This window comes from Anser anser (assembly GCF_964211835.1).
Source record: "Anser anser genome assembly, chromosome: 10".
Taxonomy (NCBI): Eukaryota; Metazoa; Chordata; class Aves; order Anseriformes; family Anatidae; genus Anser; species Anser anser.
In genome coordinates, this window is record NC_139730.1 from 3,889,123 (window position 1) to 3,911,290 (window position 22,168).

Here is a 22,168-nt window from a genome sequence, read left to right on the forward strand (position 1 = left end):
TTCATCTTACAGGGATTCCTTCGGTAATGTGGCTTTCTTTTTGCCCTTACTGATGCACAGAGGATGTGCATCAGACGGGACGGATGTGGTCTTACAGCAGCTGACATGATGCATGTGGCTCCAGCTCATGAACTCTGAAAGCAAAGTGCCTGTGTCAGGCTCTGCATTGCCTGCTGATATTTTTTATTTGCGTCCTGCTTTCCATCACACGGAGGCACAGACAGCATCGTACTTGTTTCTGCATTTTGTTTTGAGAGCAAAGAAGGCATCAGGCAAGATCCTGACCATCAGCTCAGTTTATTTCTGATGCTGGAGCTTTGTAATGACTCTCCAGTTTTTTAACTGAAAAAAAAAAAAGTCTCTGGAGTAACTGAGAGCAACCTGAGGGGTGCACTAAATTACGCTTTTAGGCAGTTGTTGCAGGTTGCAATATTCTGCCTTCCAGGCTTGAGCAGAAGGGGTTATTACACTGATCTGCCAAGTTCACTGACCAGTCTGCCTTGTAACTTGACTTGCCTTTACAACTGTTCAATGTTTGCATTATGGAGCACACAGAAACTCAGCAGAAGTTGTATTTTGCACTTAAAAATACGCACTTAAAAATGGGTGTATCAACATAGAGATTTCATCGATTTTTTTTTCTCAAGGCATGTTTAGGAAAATACAATTTCAGAAATTCATTCTGCTTGGAAAGTAATAAAAAATGCAGAATTGTCTTGCTACATTTGGAAGGAGAGTTGAGAGAGAAATGATCTATGAGTTTTTTGCTAATGCTTGAAGATCTGAATAGGTTTTTGTTATGTACTGTCTGAGTGGGAATCTTTAAACTCAACTGCTGCCAGACTTCAGTCAGATAGATACACTTTACATAAAAATAGACAGATCTTGCCTTGCAAACCAGGCTTCTGTTTACAGCCACTGGTGCTCTCATCCTTTTTTGCCCCAGGTACTGGTTTTAATGGCTTGAAGAGTGTAACAGTGTCAGTATGTAAGTGTTTTACCAGAATTATCTTCAGGTTGTCCTCTAGCAGCTACTCTCTGGTATTAGAACCTTATATCATGTCTACCAATTTGGTGGATGTGTCCACGTTTATGGTACCACCCATTTTTCTAAGATTAACATCTAAATAGTTAGATTTGAGAATAATCCTTAAAGTGATTTAAGTGGCAATTTTTGATATACCAGGCATGTTCATTTTACAAACATCTGTATACGTTTACTCTGTAAACGTTTGACTAATAATAATTGGGCTATTCCAGGAAGAATTATGGCTCTAACTAATTGTTTTCTAATTATGCTTTCTGTTCCCAATCTGTACTCTGCTTAGCTTGGGCAAGCAAAATGGGCTAATAAGGTTTGCACTTTGCCTAGTCAGTCACTGCTTTGTGGTTCTTGCTTGTCAGCACAGTGCTGTAGTGTTTTAGTCTTACCTTAAACACGGATTAAATCTTTCTTCACTGAAAATCAAAGAAAAGCATTTTACTTGCACAAGCTTTCTTTTGCAAAGAACCGTATGTATGTAACTGAATTCAGCAACATGCCATAAATACACGTGTTTTTCAGGCATGCTCCTGAAATAGATCGAACTCTGGAAGAGTTCTACCATTTAGTCCTGAATTAGTAGTACTTTTTTTCCAAGGACAGTGGCTAGTTACCTTTCCTTGCTTTTCATTTGTAAACTGCTGTTGCACGCTTTTTTTTTGCCCTCCCTTTAAATTCCCCGGCAGTGGAATGACACAGAGAACGTTCAAAGTTTTGAAGCCGGAGAACTTTGCTTCTTTGAAAAGTGGAACCTAATAATTTTAGGTAGTAAAACCTTAGCAATACCAGTTTATATGACGTTATTTTTACTTAATGGTAATGTTAATGTAATTAGAAATTCCTTCAGCAACTGAAATACAGAATTTACACGAGTTAGTAACCTTATGATAAGTCAGCTAAAATTATACTTAATTTATCTTTTAAATTCGTGTCTGTTACAAGGCTGCTGCGTCTTGCACTTCAAGTGGGCTGAGAAAGAAGCTCAGTCTTGAGTGTAGTCAATAGCCTATTTGTAATTATGTATTCGCTTTCATTTCATTCCATGATATTTGATTCTTTCCAGCTTTAAAAGATTCCAGTAAGAGATCCATTAACAGCGACTGGAAAATTGAGCTTCCTGGTGAGTTTCAGATCGCAGGCACTACTGTCCGGTACGTGCGAAGGGGTCTGTGGGAGAAAATCTCTGCCAAAGGACCAACTAAAATACCACTGCACTTGATGGTAACTTTATATCCTTTGTTTGTGTTTCTTAAGTGATGCAACCTAAAGGGTTTATATTCTAGATGAAAGTTAAATTTTGATTGCTTCCTCACTAGAGTTTCTTACAGGTATGCAGTATTGCTTCTCCTTGAATTCTTTTGCAGCATTGGAAGGGCTGGAGATACCCACCTCACTACTTAAAAATAACTGGAGCTGTACTCTTGGGGAACATGCAGTGTCCCAGTAAACTCATTTCCAGTACAGGACATTTCTGTAATGTGTCACAGATAATATGACAGGTTCATTCTAGAGTCCATAGGTTTCCAGGAGCCTTCTTTCCTTCATGGACATACCTGCTCACATACATGAATAGAAATTTTGCCAAAATTCCTTCTTTGCTTGTGCCAAAACATATTCTGTATTTAAACACGTTGTTGCTCTAATAGAAAAAATGAACGTTTTGCATGTAGAGATGATACATGTGAATTTGACTTTCTGAAGTGGCTTCATTGCATACAGAAATGTTCCTTGTTTTCTTTTTTTTTAAAAAAGTTTTATGCATTTTAAGCTGTTCTTGAAGGTTTTGCTAATGTTCAGTATAGTTCTTCTGCTAATTTGGGTGATGGGGTGATTCATGGGCCAGTCCCTTAGTGTCAGTGGTAACCTGAATGTTTCTACCCATAAGATAACTCTATTACTGGCTGTCTCACAAATGTGTTACTAGTTGAAAGTGCATAAAGCTTCAAGGTTTCTGTAGAGAGGTTTGCATACAGACATAGAGTATTTTAACGTTTGCATTGTTTACTATGACTTTTTTATTCAATTACATTTTTCTGCGTGTGGTTTCTTTTCCTTGTGACTTTCTGTCGTGTTTGTTCAATGAAAACTAACTTCAAGCACTGCTGAATATCAGAAATCTCTCCCTTTCTTCATCTTAATTTTCTTTGTCTCATTGGCATTCATGGTAAAACATCTGACAGCTCAGTCTGAAAAGCTCAGAAGTTGCTTAAACTTTTCACATGCACAAAAAAAAAAACAAAACAAAAAGAACTCCACTTTGTCAGTGCTTTTCCTGTGTCAAAATACAAGGAACATGAGGTGTTTTGTCTTAGCTTTGTCGGACAGGTGGGTGAGTGTACCAGGCTCACATACAGACTGAGACAGTCAGTGATGTGGGTTTGGGCACATGGGCCTTCTCCTGACCATGTAATTCAGGGTCTGCCCTGTATAAAGGAGCTACGCTCATCATCAGGAAAAATTGACATCTCCTTGAGTTTGGCCTTAATGCAAGTCTTCCGTCCTGAAACCAGGACTTTGACAAAATATCTTGTACTTGCAAGATCTTCCTAACCTCATACAAGAAAAGGGAGTTGCACAGGTACCGTTTGTGAAGGTGCTGTGCAGGATTCCTTTGCCTGCTCTAGGGACTTTCCAGAGCATTGCTGGGTTGAGGCTTCTTGCAGTAAAACCTGGTACCAGCATTTTGCAAACTTCAGCATCAGTAGAGCTCTGATTTTAAAGAAATACTGTTTCTCCTTCACTAAGAAGAAAATAACATAGGAAACAGTTAATAACAAGTAAATAACATAGTGATTACAAGGTTTTCCATGAGTATCAGATTCAGGTACAGCCTTTTTCAGCTGATAAGAGCAAAAGAAATCTTCCTGAAATGATTAAAAAAGAGGAAAGTAAAAGCTACCAGTCCATTAAAAAAAAACATGTGGCTGAAAATCATTGCCAGTCATAAACAAAGCACGCGTGAAGTCTTTTCTCCAGATCAGATATTAATCTTTTCCTTGATAAAGGGTAGTGGGTTTCATTCTTTCAGCGCAAGAATGGCAGGATGGTTACCAGTTACCTCTAAATAGAAAACTGTTGTTCAAACAGTGGTGGAATACACTGGACTGACAAAGAGCCAGAAGCTTCAGTCAATCCATTGTGACCTGCATTTGAAACCAATTATACACACATACACACACACACACCAATTATATGTGGCTACGAAATTGCGTGAAATTGGTTTCATATGGGCCTTTAGATTCACTAGTCTTGCTCCCATATTGAGATAATAAGGATTTCTTTTTAGGGGCTGGTTTTTAATACTTGAGGCATTTCTCCAAGTGCATTGCTGTAAGTATATTTCTTGGAGAAATTGATGTTTGTGTAACTAGGCCTGTGCTAGACCTCCTTTTGGCAGCAGAGGACAACCAGACACTCCCAAAGCATAAAGATGCTTTAGAGAAGGGTGATTGATCGATTCTGTAGAACAAGCTGCCTGTATCTCGTGCACTTAAAGAAAGCCAGAGCAGTACTTGAGCTCTGTGCTGCTGAATGCCTGGTATTTCTAATTGTGAAGAAAAGTATATATATCCATCTTTGTAATGATGGCTAACTAGTTTCAACCTTGGCATTGAGTTCTGGTAGGAAGGCTCCCTCTGTAGCTGAAGCAAAATCATGCCTTTGTTTCCAACATCTTCTGGAAGATGTTTTTCTGCCTGGAATCTGCGCTGTGGAGAGCAACTCCCAGGTGCTGAGTTTGTGTTGCCCCACAGTGTTCACAGACCTCCAGGATGTCGGTGGCTACAAGCTGGACCCTTTATTTCAGCACATATCGTGGGGGATTTGGGGTTAAACGAGCATATGACAGCTTTAGTGAAATTATTGGTGAAGTAGGAGTGATTTCTGCCAATCTTAATAGGAAGCAATGGTTGTTGAGATAAAATAGCGTTTGTAAGTTTGGTTTTTTTTTAATTGGGCAGCTGTTTGCTTCATTTTGACAGCCCCTACTTAAAATATCTTTGCTAAGGGGCTGCTCCTGTTCCAGCAGGTGCCAAGAGCCAGCAGAATTCAACTGTCTAATGCTACTGAGATTATGAGATAATAAGTGTAACACCACTGCATCAGCATTAAAGTAGTAATTCTTTGATATTTGTATTAGAGTGATAATCCATGGGCCTGATACTGTATTGGGTGTCTTCTAGTCACTTCTGTCTTAAGCCAGTGGAAATGAGAGCCAAATGAAGCCCGACATGTAAATCAGAACAGGACCAGAACTGTCATTTGCCTGTGATGAACAGTTAAGCATTTTTCTCTGTTCCTCTGCATTTTTTAGTAGTCAGTAAATTTCAGAGTAATAACACTAAAGATGTCACATGTCACTCCATGGGAAGTAATCAGTTTGCTGTCGAAAGCAGGTTTCACCTCCTTCCAGCAATGTGCGGGGGTATGAAAATACATATGCTGCCAGCAGCTGGATGATACAGCTCCACCTTGCCATCCTCAGGCTTCTGAGATGACAAAATCCTGCTCCTATAGCTCTCAGCAGGAATAGTCACCCTCATTTTCAGTGCCCTGGATTACCAACACTACTGTAATTTCAGGTTCCTAGATAAAGATTTGGTTGCCTTTCATGAAGTACTTATATTTGGGAAATAAGGACCTGAAACAGCATTTCTAGCATTACTGTCTCTGCATTCTGTTAGCTTTCCCAGTTCACAGTATGTCTTAACGGTCTTTCTTTTCCTGCTGAACCAGGTGCTGTTATTTCATGACCAGAATTATGGAATTCATTATGAATACACCATTCCTGTAAACTATACTGCTGAAAACAGAAGCGAGCCAGAAAAGCAACAGGATTCTTTGTACATCTGGACGCACAGCGGATGGGAAGGGTGCAGCGTGCAGTGTGGAGGAGGTGAGGCCTTTAGGAAGCTTGGTGGGACTTGTACAGCGCCTGCAGACACCAGCCATTAGGGGTGCCTGCAGAAGGCGGTGTCGCCAAAACATGAAGGAAGCTGGCCGTGGTGATGTATGTTGCCATAATGAACCCAAACGAGAGCTCGTTCTCACCAGCTCTCCCAGCTATCATCTGCATCCCCACAGTTAATTTTCACCCAGCATTTTGGCAGGGACACTGCTTTGTCGGCTTGTTACTCTAGGCTGGAACTGCACCTGGCTTAGTGCTCCACGGATGGCTCAAGGCGCTGTGTGCAGCCTCATATCTCAAACCTCCGTCACATTCTTGGAGTAGAGTTTCCACAGGTGTTCAGACATGTTCGCTGAAAGACATTTCCTTCCCCGGGGATGAAATGGGAGCAGTGCTGCTGTGACAACTCCTGGAGGATTGCATCAGACCCTCTTAATGTGGGGTGGACTTTCTGGGAGTACATTAGCACATTGCAAATCACACTTTTCAGATGATCCCTGAAACAGATTTGTTGAAACCCTCGGGGGGATTCGATGCCTTTGAAGCCAGAGGCTGGTTTGTCAGCCACTGTCGGTTGAATTTTCAGTGCTGGAAGAAGTCGGGTTTTCCCTGAGGAACGTGGATCTTTTCCATGCGTTCTGGACAGTTTTTCTTCACAAGTAGACCTGGTTATCTATCATATTTTATAACACAGGAAAAGAGCGCTCATCCTCTTGTTTGCAGGTTCACTGCCCTCAGTATACTGAAATTATGGATTTTTTTCTGTAAATAAAACTTATCTTAAAATGGACACTTTTACTCATCTTTTAAAACAATTTGTTAGAGCCATTAAGCCCTCACCTGAAAGAGTAGTAAATTTGTTTGTGGCTTTTCTGAACTGTGTTACAAGCCTGCCACATATCTGAATTATATCAGTACCTGGCAACATGACTTCCACCAGCAGTAGCTTGAATGGCAATTGATCTCATGTGTTTTGGTTGTCAGATGCTTTTATTACTTAGCCAACCTGGGAAGGGCCTCTTCCCTTTCTGCAGTTTGATCCTGAACTGCATCAATCAATTTAGCCGTCAATAACTTCCATATAGACTTGTACAAATCCTGTATTAACAGAATTTGAGTTATTTTAAATTATCTGCTGTAAATCATGAACAGAGTCAATCTGTTGCGAACTGAGGGTTACAAGAAGAGGAGCTGAGAAAACAAAATAATTAGCAGCAAGGCAAAGTCATATGGTGCAGGAATGGCATTTTCTTTGTCACGTCTGGTTACTGTCATGCTGCCTCATGACACCGTTTTCTGTCTGGCACACAGAGGAGAGCTGATCCTGGCGGGCCACGCTTCTGCTGTCTCAAGGAAATTGCTGATACCCAAGAATTAGTTTGTTTGAGAAAAGCTGACTACTCCTGAGATGTCTCTTACTAGCAAGGTTTTTTAAGCAGCATAACTGGAGGGAGAGGAAGATCAGAAATATTTTATTTTGGTGACTTAATTTCACCTCTTTGTGAAATACAAACAAACCCAGTTTGTCACTCTTGAAGCCTCGTTACTCCTTTTCAACCTGACTCCTCCTGTACTGGGAGCAGCAAGAGGCAGCTGTCCTGTCATTAGCAGTCACCGAGGGGCGGGTGGTTGTGTCTCCAGTTTACATAGCTGCAGCATCTGTCCTGGGTGATTACAGGGCACTGTAACATGTGAAGGAGGAACCAGAAATGAAAGCAAATTGTTTTCAAGATTGTTTTCCCATTAAGCACTAGAAGGAGAAAGCCCAATGTGTTGTTCTTGTGGAGCAGTCAATTTTACAGTTACTGGGGAGAGATTTGTAGCTTTTCTGAAGAAAAAAAGAAAACAAAAACACAAAACCAGAACAGTGCAAAGGTAAGACAAGTGGAAAATAAGATTGCTTACAGTGTTTGTAGGGCTGTGTAGATTGCATCTTGTAAAGATGGTAGGGAGACCTAGTTAATGAGTTGACACATTTTTGTTCTTAGCGACTAGTTTCCTGTTTTTCAGCATAGTTTTTTATTTGACTTACAGGCGAACGGAAAACAATTGTGTCCTGTACTCGAATTATTAACAAGACCATGACACTGGTGAATGACAGTGACTGCCAGCGAGTGAATCGCCCCGAGCCCCAGGTCAGGAAATGTAACACACACCCCTGCCAGTCACGGTAAGGAGTTAAAATAATAAAAACCAATATCCTTTTCCTTCACAAATCACCCATTTCACAAGTCTCCATCTGGTGAACATGGTGAAAATGTCTAAAAGCATTGGGACGCATTGTTAGCCACAGTAACCAGCTGTAATATTCATTTCCTTTTGTTGAGCAGATCAGATTTTCATTACCTCAGAGTCCATTTAATCTGTGACCAGTAAGTCCAGATTCCATGTGAGCTGCCTGCATGCATTGTCTGAGGATGGTTTTTTCTTTTCTTTTTGGCTGCCTCCTGGGAGACAGAGCAACTTGCAGCATAAAGCTAGACAAGATTGCAGTGACTGCATATCCGACCTTTTTTTTTTTAAAAAAAGCATCAGAGTAGGGTCTGATTAATTTTTGTAGCACACAGTGTTACATATAACCTCCTGAACAGCCCACAGCCTTTAAGCTTCCATAGCTTGTCTGCTGTGCTGCGTGCCTGATCTGTATGAGCAGATAGTTTAGAGTGGGAGTCTGCAGGCAAGGAGTGTCTTTTGTTTGTGTGAAGTTTGTTCAGTGTCTACCAACACCTGCATAGTTTTGGAAACATACCTGAACCTTGCTGAAGTCAACAAATGACAATGAAACACATTTTAGATGCTTTCCTCAGTAAGAATGGTTTTCTGCATCAGTAGGAGTAATTAAAGCTGTAATAGTCATAAGTTCTAAAAATAATAAAAAGCTTTTCATTTGGCAAGCACTTTTAGATGACTTAATTTTGTTGTGCGTTGTATAAAAAATGGAGTTTCTGTCCAAACTGACAAAACACAGAAAAGCAAATTAATTCGTTCTGTTTGTTTGCTAGCAAAAATGTTCACTCTTGGTCTGAAGCAATTTTTAGTCCACTTTTGATAGCAGTTAGAACACAGATTTAGGATAAAGCTCAGGAATATCTACAAAAGCCGGTTCAAAGCAACTTGATAGCTGTTGCATCTTGTACGGTCATAGAAGCCAGGGAAAAGTACCTACAAAGCTCATCCTGCTGGCAGAAACAGTAGGGGAAATGAGAAGCAGCACATTTCCTTCTAATTGACTTGCGCTCTGATTAAAGTGCCCTGAAGCAGGGAAACGTAGTGTCAGGTAATCCATCAATAAGGATGGGTTTTTTTCAGATCTCGTTTTGTGTCTGCAATGCCTATTACAGCTGTACAATATTGTGGCCATGCTGCTTTCAGCGGTTCTGAAAGGCATAATGAGATAGCCTGTGTGCTTCTAGGTCTGTAAGGAGAGCCAGACTCTCAGTGACTTCAAGGAAACAATATTTCCACAAGGAAGTTTCCTAAATGCAGATTCAGCAATGCTGGCATTTCTGTCGTGTCATTTTCTCTGAAAGGCAGCAACAAGGAGCATCTGCTTGTGTTTCTGCCCTAGCACCAAGTATTTCTTTTAGACCTTTTGTAAAGACCTTGGGAAGAGACTGGAGTGAGTCAAGGTGATACAGAGGGGTTCAGGTGGTAGAGATGAAGAAAAGCAGCTTACAAAGCTTGGGAGGAAGTGAGAGGCTTTTGTCTCTATTAGCTGAATGCGACATAAAGAGGCCTTGCACGTCAAAGTCTTGTAGAGCCTTAAGACCCGCAGTGCTGTTTCTCAATGGGATCTCTGTGATACTGAGCCCTTGGTGAACTCTCCTCCTTGTTGCACATTTTCCTCGTGGTATTGCTGCCTCTCCAGGGCAGCGACAGTGGGTTAGGTTGAATCACACAAAATCTCCTGAGAAAGAGCCAGTCCGTTCCCATGTGCAGATTGTGTTCTTTTGTGGATTCGGATTCAGCCCTTAATGTCGTTCCAATGCTGTACTCCCTTCTTCTTTATGGAGTTATCGCGCAATTTATAGCCACAGTTTAGCCCACTTCTCCTCAGGAGCAATTAGCACCAGCGCAGTGACACTCTCATTGGTACATTTTTTGTTGGAGCAATGACAGCAGACACCAAATGTGCTTAATGCCCAGAAAGGCCACAAAATCCTTGCTGATGATCTGACAGACCACACTCCCTCACTCCCTCCGTGTAGACCACACTTTCACACTTAACATGCTTTTGACTGGAAACATTTTTCAGAAGCACATTCTCCGTGCCTCTGTAGAATTTAAATTTCCACTTGCGTTTGCCCACCCAGATATTAGAAATGCATGCTTAGCATATTCTCTGACCAAGAACATCTTAAAGAAACCATTCTCTTCCACCATGTCAATGCTTTTTTTATAAGCCCTGAATTTGTTTTAGGGTTTCAAGTAAAATTACTGTAGCATCTTGTTACAATAAGGTCTTTTCTTGCTTCCACTCAGACCCAGCCCTTTACCTGAGCAGAAGAAAGAATAATGCTTTCCTTTCTGTAGTAGGTCTGCTCTGTTTTGTGTATTATTATCTAGATTTACACTTCTGCTCAAAATGTAAGGGAATCATCTTACAGAGAATTTGTCTCCAGGGAAAGGTCTGATGTCCAGAGCACAAGACTTGGTCATAGGACACTCATTCTCTGTTGCTCTTTTGGCTACGCTGTGTGACTTACATTCATTATCCGACACTGTCCATTTGCTTCCTCTCTCGATCTGTGTGTAATGTGGATTGCAAACTCTTTGGGATGGAGTGAGATCATGTTGTATAAATGGAGGAGGAGGTTATTGCTGTTGAGATTGTAATGAAAATGAAAAACAATAACCTACATTACATATAAAGTGATCTGGAGAGAAAAAAAGGTACGATATTAATAACAGTGTCTTTCTTCCAGCATGATCCCAAAGTGCTTTGCAAATTATACATCCCTTTGAACTTCTGCCACCTCTTGGGAGAGCCAAATAATGTGGGGCAGGGGACAGTAGTTTCATGAGGCCAAGGAGAAGATTAGAGCTCTGCAACTGCATCCCAGCATCCGAAAAAAACAAAGCAGGATTGGAAAAAAGGATTGGATACACTGACATGTTTTAAAATTAAACGTCAGACTACAGAATTTTCTTAAGGGTTTTGTTGAAACTGGCAAAAATGAAAGAATCTTTCATTCTTTATTATTGTTACTCTTTCACCTTTTAAAAAAATGCCTCTTTTTCTTCCTATTTTATTTTTTATGTTCCTTGACCCTCTTTTTCCATTAAATTCTTTACAGCTTCCTTTCCTGTCCCAACTGCACCCTATTAGCACCTCTTTATTCTAATCCTTTGCCTAGCTCTTTAGATATTTTTTACAAAACCCTGCTGTAACCAGATGGAATCTGGATTCTTGCATGCGGTGCGTATGGGTTGTTTCCAGCACACTGAACACCAACCCAAATATATAGGCAAACCCAGCACTCATGTTGGCACCAGACTCAGAAATCACAGATCACATCAGCTGTTATTACTGAAAACATAGGTCGGCCAGTGGCCACACACTTCAACATGCATGGTTGGGTCTATGAATATGAAACTGCTCCCCTCTAATGCAGGAAGAGAACCAAAAACACATGAAATTTCCCAACTGTTAGACTTGTTGTGGCCTGCATGCAAACACTGTTAGTTTTCCTCCTCTTTGCTGTAACAGATTTTAATAGAGTTGAAGTTCTTTCAGGGACCTGTTGAATATGTGCTGTTCCTACACAGATGCTTAACAACAGCATGAACAGCCAGAAATCCCTGCCATCATCTGCAGAAAACCACAGGAGACCTGAGCCCTTATTTTCACTGCTCAGGACTTGAAAGCACCTCTGAGTCAAATGGTTAGTTTTCTGCTACTACCATGTCATACACTAGTTTCCATAAGCCAATTTTGCTCCACAGTTTATTATTTCCCTCGCTGGAAGGCTTTTCTGTGACCTTGGTGTTCATGTGGGTCAGGATCTTTTATTTGCGGTCTTAATTATTCGCTGTCCTTTTTCAGCTACTTCTTCTTGCATCAGCACTGTTTATTTGCTTATGTAGTTTTCTCCCGCCCTAGCTTTTTTCTGTATGCTTAGTGGCTTACAATAAAACAAACCAATTTATCTCCTTCTGTCATTTTGCTGGGGTAAATCCATTACTTTTAACTGCTTCTTGGATGAGAAACTGTCCGTGGAGTCTCACTTCCCTTCTGTGCTACTGCTCTAATTTAAATTATTTAAATGCATCGTTTCAGGGCATAGGTGACCAGAATTGTGTTGGAAAATCTCATCCTCGGTTTCATCTAGCCCTTACACAGTTGCATTCGTACTTCCTGCCTTCATTGGCAGCAACTCTCCTGACGCATTCTTTGCTTTTTTCATGGCTGTATCACATTTGTGGCTTAGAGTCATTCTGGATGTTTTCCTCTTCATTTGTTTCAACATATGAATCTTACTTTAACATGGACATGCTTGTTATTAGTCCCTAAGCACACAACCTTGCACTGTGTACTATTAATTTTCAACATAGCTTTTTTATTACGGTACTCAAGGTTGGTCAGTTCTTCTTGTTATGGTATACTAATGCTCCTTTGCATTGACAATGCTTCCAGACTTTGTATTGTCAACAGTTTCACCAGTTTTTCAACAGTTTTCTTCTTTTCGTGCCAAGGTCATCAAAAGCAAGACAGGTCTTTCAAGAAGTCCCCTGGTAACTAATCTAAATTTCCTTCATACCTGATACTACCTTTAAAGCACTACACTGTGGCCAGCTCTCACCTTCCATGCACATTGATATCCATGCTTTCCAGCATATGACCAGTTTCTCCAACTTACATAAGCATTTCTAATACAACAAAAGGAGTTCTTCACTGGTAACTAAATAGATTAAATCTACCACATTTCCGCTCTCTGGAAAAGCAGTTATTTTAATCAAAGAAATACACTCAATTAGTTTTGCCTGGTCTGCCTGGAGGAAGCCTATGTTGCATTTTTCCTGTTTTCCATTTACCACTATGTCATTGATTATTGTTTCCCTCTAAATCCATTCTAAAAACCGGCATGCTACTGACGTGAGGCCTGTCATTACATGGATCACTTCTTCCTTTCCTTCTTTCCTTCTTTCCCTCTTTCCTTCTTTCCTTCTTTCCTATTGCCACTTTTCCATCTGTGGGCAGGAATCCAACACCGCTTTCCAAGGGCTCACACACTGCAGTGATGCCTGCTGGGGAGAAAATTAAGCCAGTTGCAAGGGTCAGCCAAGACCCCAGCTGGCTCAGCACCTTGTAGGCTTGCCCAAAAGGCTAGTGACTGCTTGAAGCATGGGTGCCTTCGTGTGCAATGGTTGATGGTGCCTGCCGCTTGGTCCCTGGTCTGGTTTAAGCTCATGGTGCTTGCCTGTAAGATTCTTATTGTCTGAGAGCCTGCCTCTCCCTTTAGACTCCATCATAAACCCATGATGATATGCAAGAATGCAGTCCTACAGAGCAAACACTGTCCTCATGGATGATGATGGTCAGTAACAAAGTGAAAATCATTTTGCATGCTATGACCTGGGCTGTATTCATATCAGCCTGCCTGCCTGCCATGTTTGATCAAGTCTCCTTGATTCCAGGCTTTTTGCACCATATTTATTTGTATTATCATCACACATAGATGAGGAGCAGAACAGTTTTGATTTTATTTTGTGGGGTCTTGCAAAAAAACAGAATTTGGGGGAGCTATCTGATGGGAAACTCCTGGAGAAAGCTGGCATACTACTTGCAGGACTGTATGGAAATTATACTAAACTGGAGGGACTTATGGGGAGTACCTGTTAAGAGAAGGGATTTAATGTATTTAATTATTACAAATTCATATGTTCTTTCATTAATGTGTTCAGACTCTTTTGGAACCAGTACAAATTTTTATCATCCATAAGGTCCAGTGGCAAGGAGTTCAAGACCTTACCTGTGCCTTGTGCTAAGACACATCTCCTTTTGTGTGTTCTGAATTTGGTTACATGAAAAAAAAAAAAAAGAAAGAACAGCTATGGGGATGGTTTCAAATCATTTTAGCCTGGAAATCTGGCATAAATAGTAATGTTAGCACCCTCTGATCCAAGGAGGCACCACGTAAGAGCTCATTTTGAAGCACTTCCCAAAACTGGAGTTGGGATCTCCAGAATCAGTTTGAGCTTAATGAATTTGCCAGGACTGCGCTGGACACGGTGCGAGACACGGTGGCTGCCGGCGGCTGAGCGAGCAGGCAATGCTGCGCCCTGGTGGCTGCTCTTCGGGGAAACCCGCCTGGGCTGGAAACCCGCAGGTCTCCGGCAGGTCTTGCAGAAGAAGCCAAATGCTGTAGACCAGAAAGCCTCGTATAAACTGGGCACCCTTGTGAGTAGCTGCTGTGGGTATCTGCTGTCCTACCGTGGGCACGTCCCGCTATCAACCAGCCACTAGAAGGAGACAAAATCATGCACGTTCCAGGTTGTAGGCAGCTCATCGAGTACAGCAACAGGCAGTCAGGAGTTAATTAGCTACTGAAAGGCCTAAAGATGTTTCCAAGCAAATCCAGCAACCCAACTCAATGAGGCAATTCTGGAAAAGAAGTAAGAGAAAAGGCTTGGGAACAAGCAGAGGATAAAATTAGGAGGGCTTGTTGGCTACTGGTAAATGCATTTACATCAAATAATTTGAGATGACTGGCTGGAGCAGAAGTTCATTTGGCATTGGTTTTCACATGGAGTCATGAGACAGGTTTCTTAGCTTTGGTGTAAACACCCAGGCTGGCTTACATCACGGTTTTTCCCGTTACAATGTTTGACTCAACAGCCTTATGTTTGAACATCGCATTGTTTTAAAATGTTAAATGATCTGTGCTTCTTTGGTTTGAGGTTCTTGAGGCCAAGCATAGTCTTTACCCACAAAGAAGGATTAGCAGGATAATCTAGCAAAATATTTAATTATGAGTGAAATTCACCCCTACTGCTGCCTGCGGTAATGCTCTGCACGCTGCTTATATCCTGCAGTGCGAGCTGAGGAGAACACACTGCCTTCCTCGAGTGGCAGAGAACGGAGCTGGCCATCAGCTGCCCCATCACAGGTACACCAAGCATGGAGCAGGACAGGGGTAACTCACTGCAAAAGGGCTCGGAGGGTGCTGGTTTAGTGTAGCAAGGCAGCTGCAAGCAAGAAGGACACCTACTCACACCAGTGCCACGCTGAGTCCTTGTAATCGGAGTGATCTGCTCAGTTGGAGGGAGGAGGGAGGAAGAACACAAAGTCTTTGGCATAAAAAAAAAACTTCCCAAGGTGCACGTAAATTATAAAACAGTGTCCATGGTCCTGTGATCGTGTAATTGGTGGGAAATTAAAAAAAATAAAGCTGTCAAAATGATAATCACCAAAGAAAAAAAAGAAAACTGTGTGAGTGAAAGTTGGCAAGTCTGCTAGCAGAATGACTACTGTACTGGAAAATTACTGAGCACTGTTTATAAAGGCAGTCAGACAGGAATGTTAGTCTTGGAGTCCTACTTTCAACATCAGCAGCTGTATTATTCTACTAGATTCCTTGTACTTTTTTCAAAAAAAAAAAAAAAAAAAAACAACCTTCTAGTGACTGGGTGTGGCACAACCTGTTCCCAAAAATCCAAATTCACCTGGTTATTTTGACCCCAGAATAGCAGAGATGTAGCAGAGAGCTTCAGAAGTGCATGGGGAGAGAAAGATACAATAGCACAGTGTGCGTGTTTCATGGAAATCGTAAGTCCACTTGTAAACAGTGTTTTCTTGCCTCTACATATTGAAGCATGAACTTAGTTTGATAGCTGTAAGGAAAAAATATCTGGCTATCAGTTCCATGTGACTAATTCTCAGAAATCTTTCCCAGTTCTGCTCGCTACAATTATCCAATGTGAAATCCTAGCACCAGTGAAGTTAGTTGGAGTTTGCATAACTTCAGTGGAGCCACAGTTTCACCAAGGTGCCTTAGAAAACCGAGAGCAACTTCAACATGCTCTTGCGTCACAAACTGGTGCTAAAGACAACCAGCTCTAACTCGAGATGGAGTTATCCTCACCTAGACAGTAATTCAGTGGTGTGTGTTAAACCAAAAGGTGCATAATAAAATCTGTTACAATGCTGAAAGTGTACTGCTTTAGATTAGTTTCTCACAAGTGCTTTTTCAGATTAGCATCGGTGTTTAGTATCACATTTCCTCTGATAGTTTATTGAGCAGTAGTGCAAGCTCTTAACTAGTCGTAGCAATCAAAAAGCAGGTTTATTAAATATAGAAAAATGAGTGTTATTGCAACTATATCTTTGGTCACATCAATTCTGTTACTACAAAAACAGGGAAATGAATTTCAGTGTAGCATTAGAGAGGGAACAGAAGTAACGGAAGCCCTGTAGAGAGCTCAGGCATTGGTCTTCTACACAGCTCAAGACAGAAATAACTAAGAGAAATTTAATGGGCTGTGATATTTATCCTACAACATGCAATGTCTTTATGTTATAAGAGAATAGAAATCTCTGAAAAGTGACCTCATATCTTTTGATTTCACTCCTCCACCCCATCCTTCAGCCTTGACCCATTTTATCTTCACAGTATGTTTTCCCAAATCTCTAGCTACAATTTCATTTCTAGCTACAGTTCATTTGCAGATATTTATCTCCCCTAGGTTCATGTATGTAGTGCGATAGATGCTAGTTGTTGTTTGTTTTTTTTTTCCATAGAAAATGGGGGAGTCTTCAGCAAGTAGGTAGAGTGAATAATTCAAGGTTAATGACTAATCCAGAGCATAGAAAGATCAAATGATGAACTGAACCTCCAAGAGATATTTCAAGTTTGCTCCAGGGGGATGCCAGATGATTGTTGCCAAAGAAGATTAGAAGAAGAACTCCAATTCCTGAACAGAGATACTGAGAGGTCAGAGGTTGAGGAAGACTCAGAAGATAAAGATTTAAAACAGCCCTCTCAGATTGCATGTCCTGCCCATCCCAGCCTTTTGAGGCTATGGATAAACACCCTTCTGGGCATTTTTTAGCTAGAAAGACAGACACAGACTGGGTTAAAAAAAACCTGTGCTTAAAAGCTCATCACTTTCTTCCTAAATCTAACCACCAGCAGGGATCATCTAGCTCTTGAATCTTCTGCAGAGGTAAGATTACAAAAAATAATGCAGTGGATAAAGCCATCCCTAGGATTGTGAGAAAGATGAATGTGTTTGTCACATAAATCACTCCTTGTTGGAAAGAGGACGGGCTCTCCTGTACTCCGTGTAGAGCAATCACATGGTCCAACAGAATATGGGTTATATCCGGGGAGGGAAAAACTAAATGGAAAAGAACTGTGGTGTCAAGCAACCCCTAAGATCATTTTACCAGCTTAAAGCATAGCTGGAAGCCAAATGGTCTATATGATACACACCTGGCTTAGTGTACAAGAGTTAATTGCCTTAGTTAATAATACAGAGCTGGCTTTGTGTTGTATGTTACAATAGTGGAATTATTTTTGACATTGTCATAAGAAAAATACTTCAGCTTTTTACAAATGAAAAATAAGTCTCATTCTTAAACTCATCCAGGTGTGTTCAAAAGGTGTAATGACAGTGTAGAGAAGAAAATGTCTGTAGTGTAATTTAATAGTAACCATAATGCGGTATTATTTGTGCATCACATTTTTCTTGCCAGTTAGTATATTACTTGTGGATAGTAATTTTGCTAATAGCTTGCTGAGCATTCTTTTACCAAATGTGAAATGGGCAGGAATTTCCGTATTTAATCACTTCATCCATAAATCCTTTGTCTTTCCTCTTGATAGTGAACGATGACGTTGAAATACAGTCATAGTGATTTTTTCTCTTTCAGGCGCTAAAATAATATTTTCAGCTGCCTATGGAGGGGGCTTTGGGAGAACTGTGGGGGAAGATCAGGGCCCTGCGAGTATTGCACATAGGATTCTCGTTTCCTTGTTTGCCAGATCTTTTTATGAACTATTGAACCAAGCAGAGATTTCACTGAGATGATGAAGTTTGACGGTAAAGCAATCGTCCCCTTGATACTTTTGAAAATATCCTACCTCAATGACATTAGCATTCTTCAAACATTTAATCTGGTTTTTGTCTCTCAGACCTGAATCTAACTCCCCACCTCAAAATAGCCTTTAATTGCAAAATGTTTGGATTCCTGGTTAGCAGCAGTTGTCCCAGGTAGGTCAGGGTGCTCTGTGAGGTTTCAGAGATCCCTTACAGTACACCCCCACCTTCTTTGCAACCATTGGTGGACTAAGGCTTGGCTCAGGGAGAGATGTAGGGGATCTGTAGCTGAGGCTGGCCACAGGGAAGTCACTGTGACAAAAATGCTGAACGTGATTTGATCTTCACTGCAGACTAGATCTGAAATAACCTGAGCAACAGCTTTCTGTTGATTATCTGGGTTTTGGCTCATGCTCTGTGCAGTCATTCTTCTCACGATGATATTCACTCTTTCTGTGCCAGTTACCTAGTCACACTCTGTCCTATCTGTGCTAGAGCAGCACTACCTAGAGATGACTGACCAGGGTAAAAGAAAAAAAAGAATTTTCCTTCCTGAAAGGAAAGTCATAACCTGACTTCTTAGGGCATCTTGGAAATAGTTGGCACGCAGTGTGCTGCCCATCCTAAATGGAAGTACACAGACAGCCTCTGCCAAGAATGCCTTTTTATCTTTCTTCTTTGCTTTCAGTCCCTTTCCCTATTTCTTCTGCCAGTAGCCGTAGATCACAGTGAGAGTATGGTGCTGCAGTGAATATTAGTTCAGCGGAGCCTGTACAGAAACCCTTCCTGGCCCGGTGACTCACGTTCAGCTCATAGAGCAAAGTCACTTTTCCCCCTTCATGCCCCTGTTGAGCGGTTCCTTCACCCGGGTAGATAGCTGCTTCCACATTTGCTCTGACAGGGCACGGCCCAGCTATTAATTTTCATGAGCACTGATTTCTGCACTTGAAGGCTATTTTTGTCAGTCTCTCAGTCCCAGCATTTGATTACCCCGCTGGCATTTTCCCATACCATAAGCAAAATACCAAGCACTCAGCCGCAGAGATGCGCCAAAACTACTGTCTAGAGAAACATGTTTGGTGTCCTGCCAGCTGTTTTAGCCAGCAGAAATTCACAGATGTGTCAACTGCTTTAATGCAAAGAAACGTTTGAGTGTGGCCCTCTTCCACAAAACGCAGGTGGCCAGCCTGCCCGGTCCCGTTCAGCCCAAACCAGCTGGCTTCTGCCTTCACTGCCAACGCAGCCATCGGTGCTGTCACACCAGTCCGCAGTCAAAGCAGTTGGCAAATGAATTCCTGACAATTGCACCAAATGAGGATGTTTCTGCAAGTTGTGGTGAACTGATTTGTCTGCATTCGGGACTGGCAAAATGAGAGATAATTGTCTGATTTTTGTATGAGAAGTTAGCGGCAACTTCCGAAGAAGTGTGGCTGTACGGTTGGCATGTGTGATGTTCTGCCTGGACTAGTGGAACCTACAGCAAAACGGAATAATATTTCTAAGCAGACTTCTGGTTTTGAGAAGTCTTCTTTAGGTCACTTAACATAACATGCAACCTGGGATTGGGTGACAAGTAAGAGATTCATGGTGTAAGGGTACTAATCTAGGTGACAGCCCTAAATAACAGTCCAGAAGGTCAATTACCTGGTGATGATAGCCTTCCGGAGCACAGTGCCTGCGCGGTTATTGTTCCAGTCGTTCACATCATCCAGGAATGCCTGTAATTACAGAGAACATGTTCCTCACTGACAGATTACAGGAAGCATGAAGATGGATGCTGCTTGTCTTTAGGAAATAATCGTCCCTCCCTACATACTTCCTAACACAGATTCTTTTAAAATATTGTATCCACTGCCACGTAGGCCAGCTATAACCACAGCGGTAGTTCCGGTGCTTACTGGGCTCATTATGGAGCCTTTCAGTGAGCCTTACACTGAGCTAGAAGACAACAGAGAGAAATTGCCTCATTTTCCTTGCATGTCCAGAGCAGGGACTGCCTTACAAGTGCATCCTTTACACTGGAGGAACCCAAACACCTCACAGCATTGTGCTGAGTGTTTGCCAAAGAGTCTTTAAAGAGAAAACAAAGCAAACAAACACACTAAAATATGCCCATGTAGTTTTTCTGAGCACATTTGATCAAAGGGGAAGCCAATGGCAACTGAAATGTGCTTACAAAGTAAATGAGTCCCAAAGGCTCAGAGAAATGATCCAGATCGTTTTCTAGCACATCCCTGTGAGCTATGACGGTGTTGAATCAACATTGCAGGTTCCTTTCTAGTGGGCAAATTCTGTATTGTTAAGTATTTCTTGAGCCTTGGCAGATAAATGCAATTCAGTTTTGCTAAGAATGGACATAGCCAGTTAGTCCCCATTTTTAAGGCCCTTGATGCCATCAATTTCAAACAGATAAGATTCCAGTGAAACATCCTGGAAAGCCCAGAACTGTGAAAAGGGAAATATGACCACAAATCTAGGAAGAGTTGCCAATTTCTTGCTGTTTTTAAGTGAAGCATAATGTTTTACCCCTCCTTATCTTTTTTTAACATTCCTTCTCTGTCTCCTTCCCAGGTGGGTGACTGGCCACTGGAGTCCCTGCTCTGCCACTTGTGAGAAAGGTATCCAGCACCGGGAGGTGACTTGTGTCTACCAGTTGCAGAATGGCACCTACGTTAACACGAGAGACCTCTACTGCCTGGGGAACAAACCAGCAACAGTACAGAGCTGTGAAGGACGGGACTGCCTCTCTATCTGGGAAGCATCAGAGTGGTCAAAGGTAGGAGGAACTTGATTCAAGAAAGGATCCAGACAGCATACAGCTCTGGATACACTGGCCCTAATCTAGCTAAAAGCTAAACATGTTCTCACAGTCAGCATACACAGTGCCTGTTAGTACTGGGGCACTCGGCATGATTGTGTTTTGTTGAGATGATCAGTTGGGAGCTGAGGTTTGTATCCCATACCAGATGAGCTATTAAGGCAGGTTTTCGATATCATGCTATAGTAACTGTATCTTTCCATCTGAAAACTCTGACCACCGAGGAAAAACATTTCACTGACCTGAGGCCAGAAGTGTAGTAACCCACCAGGTCTTCTGGCTCAGTTTAAGTGCAGTTTGAAACAAATACCAGATTTATCAAATATCTGCATGTTACAGAGAATGGACGGTCTTTGGGCCTTGTCCAGCCCTCTTTTATGCAATTCCTGGAACATGAAAAAGCTGGTTATACTTTGTTTAAAGGTGCCTCTCCACAGAGTTGCAGAGAGTTACGAAATTATTCTCAGATACTATAAACGCGTTTCAGAGACGAATAAGGTGTCTAGACAAGCCTGCATTTTGTTTAGCAACAGAATAAACTGGGAGTGTGCCTACAGTTCATGTCCAGGACTCAGCTAATGTAGGGGAACTTTGTCTGTACCTTGTGAGTAACAGTCCTAATAGATTTTCCATGTTAGTTTTGATATCATATCTGTTAGGCTCATCTGAATGACAAAAAGATAATTTCAGTCTTGGTGCAGTGCTTATAGCTCTGCCAGTCTCATTCCAGACTGGCTGTGTTACGGGACTGTCCAGCAACAGCCATTTCTGTGGGAAGGGTATTTCCTTGTTTTTCATCTCTGTTTTGAAACAGTGAGCTCCTGTTTAAAGCATTGTCAAAGAACTTTCGCAAAATATTATTGTTAGAAAAGTGCTTAAAAGTCACAGAAGCACAGGATACAAGGGATCTGGCACTGAGGAACAGTGTCTCTTAACAAAAACACAGTGTGATTGCATTGTCCACCTTTTGAACAGAAAATCTTTGTTTGGCAAGTGAGATAGTTAACTGAGAGCAGTGTTTCCTTTCAGTGGGGCATTGTACCTGTTCACTAATGCATGAGATGCTTTTACTTTCTGAGTCCTTTCATTTCAAAAGATGTGGAGAAATGCACCAAAGTTTTAATAATTTCTCTGATAGGTCTTTTATGCGTTACAGAAATAACCCTTTCAGATTATGCCCACTTTATTCCTCATAGCTAAACCAGCTGAGCTCCAGCAATACTTATAGCTGAGACTGGTCTTCTCATGGTGCAGCTCCTACCTGTTTTACATGGTGAATTTTGTTGTCAGAGTGTTTGTGGTCTTTTAACAATCACAGTTGCTTCTATGTTCTTTTTATTAATTGGAGTAAGGCAAGTTA

At 41.5% G+C, this 22,168-nt stretch overlaps 1 protein-coding gene across 6 annotated transcripts in view; it reads left to right on the forward strand.

The window, feature by feature from the left end:
* Positions 1 to 22,168, forward strand: part of ADAMTS17 (ADAM metallopeptidase with thrombospondin type 1 motif 17) — a 185,558-nt gene that overhangs the window by 137,936 nt on the left and 25,454 nt on the right. For all 6 annotated transcript variants that reach the window (XM_083850395.1, XM_083850394.1, XM_083850398.1 and 3 more), the window contains 4 exons: positions 2,106 to 2,263; positions 5,777 to 5,936; positions 7,983 to 8,118; positions 20,562 to 20,766. In XM_083850395.1, coding sequence (XP_083706521.1) covers positions 2,106 to 2,263; positions 5,777 to 5,936; positions 7,983 to 8,118; positions 20,562 to 20,766 — 659 coding nt within the window. The remainder of the gene's footprint in view (positions 1 to 2,105; positions 2,264 to 5,776; positions 5,937 to 7,982; positions 8,119 to 20,561; positions 20,767 to 22,168) is intronic.